Source organism: Penaeus vannamei, chromosome 37 (genome assembly GCF_042767895.1).
Source record: "Penaeus vannamei isolate JL-2024 chromosome 37, ASM4276789v1, whole genome shotgun sequence".
NCBI classification, from domain to species: Eukaryota; Metazoa; Arthropoda; class Malacostraca; order Decapoda; family Penaeidae; genus Penaeus; species Penaeus vannamei.
Window position 1 is genome coordinate 9959638 of NC_091585.1, and position 7500 is coordinate 9967137.

The window sequence follows — 7500 nt, forward strand, 5'->3', positions numbered from 1 at the left end:
TTGGCGTATGGATGGGCCGCACACTCACTTTCAAAAAGGAGATCCAGTACCTGCTTGGGAGATACATAGAAGCGGGACACAAAGTACTGAGATCATTCTATGTACATGCGTATTGTTGACTATACTTTTGTCGCCCTCATTGCTTCCAGCACATTAAAAGAAACACTGGGAACAGTACAAAATGAAGCAGCCAGGATCATTCTGGGTGCTCTCAGATGGACAAACGTCATTAACCTTCTCATGGAGATCGGGTGTCCCTGGACACCCGAATTGATTTAATGGCAGCCCAGTTCCTTTCCAGGGTCTTGCAGGCACCCGAAATTCATACATAAGACAAAGGGTACCCGGACGCCTTCAGCAAGACTATCAGCTGTTTGCCGACAACTCCTGGCTCACACACAGTCAGAGTGTTGATACGCTTCCAGCTCAAAGAACCACTGCTTGCCAAGGGCAAGACCTCCCCTCACCCGGACTATAGAAAACCCCCGCCGTAGGCAAACAACTTGATCGAGTTCTCAAGGAGAAAATATCAATACCCTATGCCTATGTGCAAAGGGTCATTGCTCAAGTAACTCCTCCGGGTATTAGAATCTACTACATAGATGGATCCGTGGATCCCATAAGCCATACTGCAGGCGCCGGCTTCGCAACAAGGGATACCACAATATCCATTAGTCACTGACAATGCCTCAACGCTCCAAGCTGAAACGATTGCAATCATGGGAGCCCTGACCCAGGCATCTCTAAGAGGATAGACACGTGGTCATACACACAGACTCTAGAGCAACCATTGACAGTTTACATCATAGCATGCCCCAAGGCAACCAGGGTAATAGAATAATTATAAACTGGGTCCCAAGCCACACAGGCAACCATGCTACAGACTAGCCGAAAAGGGCAGGGGCATGCATGCTTCCAACTCCCACGATCGTTAACTCAAGCCAAAGGAGCCTGAGCTAAAGTTACAAAGCTACAGCACCTGCAGTTCTCCGGAGCATGCACAGAAAAGATACCGCAAATTCGCTTCAGTTAGTCTGGAAGCAAGTGGTGTCACAATCCTTGTACCAGACCCACCCATCAGTGAGGAACCTTTTACCCTGACTGCAGTTAAGGAGGCAAATTCTAAGCTAAATGGTGGGAAAGCTGCAGGCATATGCGATATCCTGCTGAGCTGCTATAGACTAGGGGTAAACCTATGGAACAGGGCTGCCATCTGGCAGTTCAGTTCCATTCCCCATGACCTGCCGAGGAGCGTGGTTAACCTTCTCTGCAAGGAGAAAGGGAACTGTAGGGACTGTAACAGCTATTTTGGTGTCAAAAATCTGAAATGAGTCAGTGACCACCTGCTAAGGCACCAAAGACAGGAATAGTCTGGATTCACTCCTGGTAAGTCCACAATAAACTGTCCTAGCCCTTCGAGTCGTTGTGGAATGCCATCGTGAGTTGTCTTTTCAAGAGACAATCCTGCATGGAGGAGGCCCCTGGGACGACCTAGGAAATCATGGTTTGGACAGCTTGACCAGAACTGTCGTAATGAGCTAGAGATGGGCCGAGTACCTACCTGGCGGCTCGCCATGAGGGACTCCCGTGGCTGGAAGCAAAGGGTGACTGAAGCTAAGTGCCCCCGTTGGGGTCAGCTCCATTGATGATGATGGCAAATAAGACTGAGTGGGTTTGAATCCTTGTCATGAAGGACAGCCATATACCTATATTAATATAGAATACATCTCATTATAAAAGGGTTAACTATTTGCATATGTAAGTATGGTTATCTCCGTGTGTGCATGCACATGTGTGAGCGCACTGCGAGTGTGTTTTGGGGAAATTATATCAATTGCTGGGTATCTTTTGTTAGAGTTAATGAAGCATTCAGAGATTATATACATTATTTCAGAAAGATTTTTTTGCTTACATCTATTTGCAGTCGGGAATGATGGAAATATCCAGAAGTATCGTGTCTCTTCTGTTGCTGCTGGCATCAGTGGCAGCTGCTGCCAGTCCCAAAAGTGAGCCCTGCTTGCGTTCGTTCTATCATCATTCTTTTAAAACTGTGTCTAATGCATAATGTGTTATTGCATCTCCATTTTTTGAGTAAAGAACTTTCGTGACTGCTTCAGGAAAGACTGATCACGGCCGCCACCATTCGGGAGAAATGGGTGGTTATTATGGAGGACAATATGGAGGAGGAGGCGGATATTATGGAGGAGGAGGCGGATATCATGGAGGAGGAGGCGGATATCATGGAGGAGGAGGCGGATATTATGGAGGCGGAGGACATCATGGAGAAAGTGGAGAAGTTTTTGGAGGAGGTGGAGGAAGTGGAGAACAATATGGTGGAGGTGGAGGAAGTGGAGAACATTATGGAGGAGGTGGAGGATATTATGGAGGAGGTGGATTTCCATATCCCTTCCCTTTCCCTTTCCCATTCCCTCCTTTTCCAGAAAAAGATTCACCTACCACCACGCCTCAGCCTTCCACCACATCTGAGCCTTCTACCACAGCATGTCCTACTCCTGGGACTTGCTTAATGTTCTCAGAATGTAAGCAGAACGAACTGTTTTCAGGAATGAAAGGAATTATAAGGAGAGACGGATGTTGTATATAGTGATTTAATGAGCTAAATACTTTTTCTAATCATATCCTCCCTCTTTGCTTTTCTTTCCGCAATAACCACGTAACAGGTGAAGAGGGGCAGGAGTGCTGTGACCTCGTTGTTGGAACCGAAGAGTTTTACGAGTGTTGTAACTTGCATGGTTGCTGCCCAATGTGCCCCTGTCCAAGTAAGTTTCCACTGCGCATCTTTGTTTATATTAATGACACCTATCTTTAGTTGAACTCATGGTTTTCAGTTGCATGATTTTCGGCATTATGTGATTTCCCGTCTGTACATAACATCATTTCTGGTACTTAACTCTGATCTTTATAGTATGTGTACATTGGGCATATATTTTGGATATCTCGACAGTCCTGAAACGGTTCACCGAAGCACTATGTTTTTTCAGCCTGTGCCAGCACTAGAAAATGTAAGAAGCAGAAGGGCGTCTGTAAAATAACTAGCGATTGCGATGACGATGAGGTGGAGATCAGGAGAGGCTGCAGAGGAACAGGTTGCAAATGCTGCGCCAAAGGTAAAGTGCCACGCTGCATGTCCATTCCAGAGCAGTTGCTAAATTAATTTTGATAGCTATAAGGAATCGCAGAATTAGTTTTCTGTGTGATTCTTGATAAAAAGTGAAGCTCTGCAGCATTCAAAGAATTGCTCTCTGCAGCGGAAGTTGTTCCGGACTGCGAAGGAGCGCTTGCATGCTGTGGGATTGAGCCAGGGACTGGAGACTTCTTCGAGTGTGTCAAAGACTACCACTGCGTCCCTATCTGCCCTCCAACAGGTCTCTGAATATAAATGAAATATAAAATTATTGTCATTTTATTCTTGGTACATTATATCTCTTTTTGTCATCAATATGAGTATTGCTGAACTGGCATTGCTTTTATCATGATAGTATTATATAAATTGCCATTCACTTAGTGATGATTTTGCAAATTTTGTGTATCACAAATTCTGTGAATAATTCTCATTTAATCTATGCAAGATTTATCTGATTTTTTTCTGAAAAGCATGTGCAATGTATGTGCAAACTTATTTATGTGTCCATTTCTAGGATGTTGTTATGGCAACACCACAGTGGACTTCGGTGCGGTGATCGCAGACTATCCGGAAAAGTGCTTGAAGCTCACTTGCCAGATGCAGAACATAACTGAAGCACCCTATATCGCGGGCGCTATAGTGGAGGATTCCGTGGACAACTGCAGCTGCACGTATCAGATCCGTAAAATATAATTTTGTGTCAAACTTTCGCATCATTCCATGTCCTCTTGGGAGAATTATATTGTAACCTTCTTTTCCCAATCTCCCCTCCTCCAGGCTGCAGTCTGGGTGGTGAGCTGTATGAGAACGGCCACCTGCTTACTGACGACGACCACTGTATAGCTGTGAGATGCGTGGATGGCCAATGGACCAATGAGAACTACATGAACGGCGATTGTGAGTCTTTACTTGTTACTGAAATAGGTACAACAGTTATAAATGAAAGAGAATTTACTCATTTGATAATGCATCTAATCGCTTTCTGTCTTCGCAGGCCGGTCCTGCTTTGTGCAGGATCCTCTGGAGACAGTCGCTACGTTTGACGGCACAGCATATACCCACTCCGACCCTGATTGCAGGTTTGCACATTTGATCCGTTTCCAAGTGGTCCTGAACACTTGATCAGCCCCACAACTTCCCGCCATTGCAAAATTTGCTTCAATTCATAAACAAACCCACTCTGCTTCTCGTAAAATCAGATTGGATTGTTATGGACATGTCTTGTGAAACTGTGTAAAGTCATATTTACTTAGGCTCAGTCTTGTTGACACTAATTCAAGCATTGGCGTCTAAGAAAAAATTAACCTGTTAGAAGCAAGGATACAATCTCCAGGGAGTATATATGAACTGTGTTAGTGCTGAACTATATGTAAGAAGCTTAATTCAAGTTGAAATATATTAGCGTCAATTAAGAGAAATTACTAACAATAATTTGATAGCATTTGTTGAACCAACCCAAAATTCCCCTCTTAAATCTATAATAACGAAAAGTGCCTTTACAGCCGTCAGAATATCTGGAAAAAATCTGTCATTTTTGGGTTCTATAGGATAAATGGAAGAAGTCTTTACATATACCTTGTCTAAAACACAAGCCTTATCTTATGTTCCCCTCCTCGTCATGGTAGTTTCAGTAACAGTATTACAATTAAGTACCAAGATACTTATTTGTGTGAAGGCAACATTTGGACATGAAGAACTCTTAGATGGAAACGTTGTATAGCTATTCTACATAGAACCGTAACACTTTAATAAGAAGCCAAGGATTACGTATTTAAAACAATGATAAATGATTTATCTAGAGCATATGCCGAACCTCTGATTCTGATATTGGAACCCAATATAAGAGAAAGCTAAGTTCCTATAAATGTGTTGTAAGTCATCTACTGCCTTACAGTATACTACCAAAGTATAAGGAAGACTAAAGTGGCCTTTTTCTGATATTCTGCTTTTGAGTCATCCCTTGTTTTTACATTTTTGCATAAAGAATCTGCAGAATTTAGGCTTGATTCCTTGACATTTTCTCTGTAAAAGAGCTATTGAGTAGGCTCGTCTTCATCCAATGAATGAAGTACTTATAACAAACAAAATAATGATAATGATATTAATGATAAAATAAAGGTTAAGAAGTCCTACTTATACCCGGCCAAATATGTAATGCTACAAACAAAAAACAAATTAAATGCATTTTGTATTGCCAGGATTTCCAGGACTTTCTAGACCGACTTTCTGAAATCATTATTGTTATTTTTCCGATCACCATTAAGGTGATCTACAGATCTACGGGTAACCTATCTCACGTTTATGGTCCTTTGCTCTTAGTGAGTTTGGAGAATCATTGATCAGATATATTTGCCTTTAACTCAATTCGTTTGTCTCTATTTTGCATGATACCTTTATCATTTCTTTTTTTTTTTCAACATTCATATCTATTACTTTTTATATGAGATTTGAAGCCTGAAACTCAAAAAGCCATCAACACAAATAATGTCTTCATCTCTGCATTCGCCCTTCGCGTTCTTCTGTATATCATGGTTCAAGGCTGAGACGAGATGCCACACCGTCCAAACTGTTACCTCTGCAAAGAATTAGATGGTGTCTGCGTCCATGCTTTTTGTTTTACTAATAATCTAAACTATACAGTGACCACATCTTTCTACTCGGTATTACTCTATCATGTGAGTGATTTGCCGCTTATTTCCCTCTGAAATAACTAAGGACATCTCGCCAACACTCCAGATGGTTCAGGTACTACTCTTGTCCTCCAGCTTCTCTCAGATCTTGAATTTCCTGAGACACAACCTCCATTGGAGAGGCAGATTTATTCCCGCTTCGGATTAATGCCACCACTGATTCCGCCCATTCCCTCTTCCTCGTCCTTTTCTAAATCTTATTCATTTTTCCGAAGCCTGAGCTGGTCAGAATGGTCACATAGGGAGGTAATTTTATAATGCACAGTGTCATAAGCCCACTGAATCGTATACTAGCAGAAATTTAACAAATGTGGTAAAGGCATATTCTTCCATGCTTGTGGACTCCCAATTTACTTTCAGTTACTCGCTGGTGCAGGATGGCCTTGGCTCAAACCCTGATTCTTATATTGGCATTGACATCCAACCAGGCGCTCTCGACGTGAGTAATATATCATGCACTTACTTACCTATACGCAATTTTAACTATGTGCTTCTCTATTTATTTAATCACTAAATTGTCTTTACATCCACATATTGATTTTCTTTGTCTCTATCTTTCATTTGTCCATTTCTCTTTCGATCTGCCTATGCTCAAGTTAGTCTAACATACTGGCCGATCATAAGAAACCCCGCCCTCTATCCCCAGGGCCAATATACGCACGAAACCCTCATCTTCAAGGACGACGGCGCTGAGGCTGTGACTTGCCCGGCTGATGATCCCGTTAACGTAAGTGTGTTTCAGTTCATACATTTAAGTGTGCGTTTGTGCATTTCTTACTGTTACATAAAAATAACATGAATAAAGTCAATCTCGTAAAGATATGAATTGGAACGTTATGAGTAAAGGCAGGATTTACCACGAGGAGGGGGAGGCCGCAGCTCCCGAGGAGGGGGCTGCGGCCTCACGCGTGGACGATATTAAACGGATGAACAGGTAAAACATGTACGGTTCTTTGCCTCCTTTCCAAGGGCTGTAGTTTCGGAGCCGTGACCGCCGACCCGACGGAGATCGGATCCTCTGGCACCCTGGCCTTCACGTACATGATCGGCAGCCTCCAGTTCACGGCGCTCATGGGGTCCAATGGGATTACAGTGAGTGAAGGAGTGGAGAAGGATTGCTGTATGACTGTGCAATGCAAAGATGAGACCTCAAATGAACAATATATGAAAGAATTAGAAAAAGAATTACGGAACAATGCATTCCGATTCCCTTCGCCAGACGCTGTACTCGCAGAACTCGCTCCTCGTGCTTGCATCCACCAGCAGACAAGACGAGCTGTACGGCCTTTGCGGCGCCTTCGACGGGGACGGCACCAACGACTTCACGACCAGCGACGGCGTGGTCACCACCGACACGGCCGAGTTTACGCAGTCATACCAGGTGGGCCTCTGTGGTTGCAGAGTGTGAGTGTGTGGCGGAGGTGGTAAGCGAGACTCTAAGGCAGCGGCAACGGGCGAGTGTCGTGCGCACACTCCTAGGGTGCGGACATTCTGACAAAATATTAACATATATTCTGTGTATATACATAAGTACTAATCATTTAGTTCTGTATTTTCATCATAATGTAACTGTATCATTTATCATATTACTTTAATACGAAATCGAATCTAACTTCGGTTGTGAGCAAGGAGTATATTGCACTGGCTGGGACGCAATCTTTATGT

At 43.2% G+C, this 7500-nt stretch overlaps 1 protein-coding gene across 1 annotated transcript in view; it reads left to right on the plus strand.

Moving 5' to 3' along the window:
• Positions 1-7500, plus strand: part of LOC113802169 (uncharacterized) — a 9869-nt gene that overhangs the window by 864 nt on the left and 1505 nt on the right. The window contains exons 2-13 of the mRNA XM_070115361.1: positions 1925-2006; positions 2118-2540; positions 2682-2780; positions 3003-3128; positions 3270-3386; positions 3660-3812; positions 3923-4042; positions 4140-4224; positions 6196-6274; positions 6482-6562; positions 6805-6927; positions 7055-7216. Coding sequence (XP_069971462.1) covers positions 1931-2006; positions 2118-2540; positions 2682-2780; positions 3003-3128; positions 3270-3386; positions 3660-3812; positions 3923-4042; positions 4140-4224; positions 6196-6274; positions 6482-6562; positions 6805-6927; positions 7055-7216 — 1644 coding nt within the window. The 5' untranslated portion in view covers positions 1925-1930. The remainder of the gene's footprint in view (positions 1-1924; positions 2007-2117; positions 2541-2681; positions 2781-3002; positions 3129-3269; positions 3387-3659; positions 3813-3922; positions 4043-4139; positions 4225-6195; positions 6275-6481; positions 6563-6804; positions 6928-7054; positions 7217-7500) is intronic.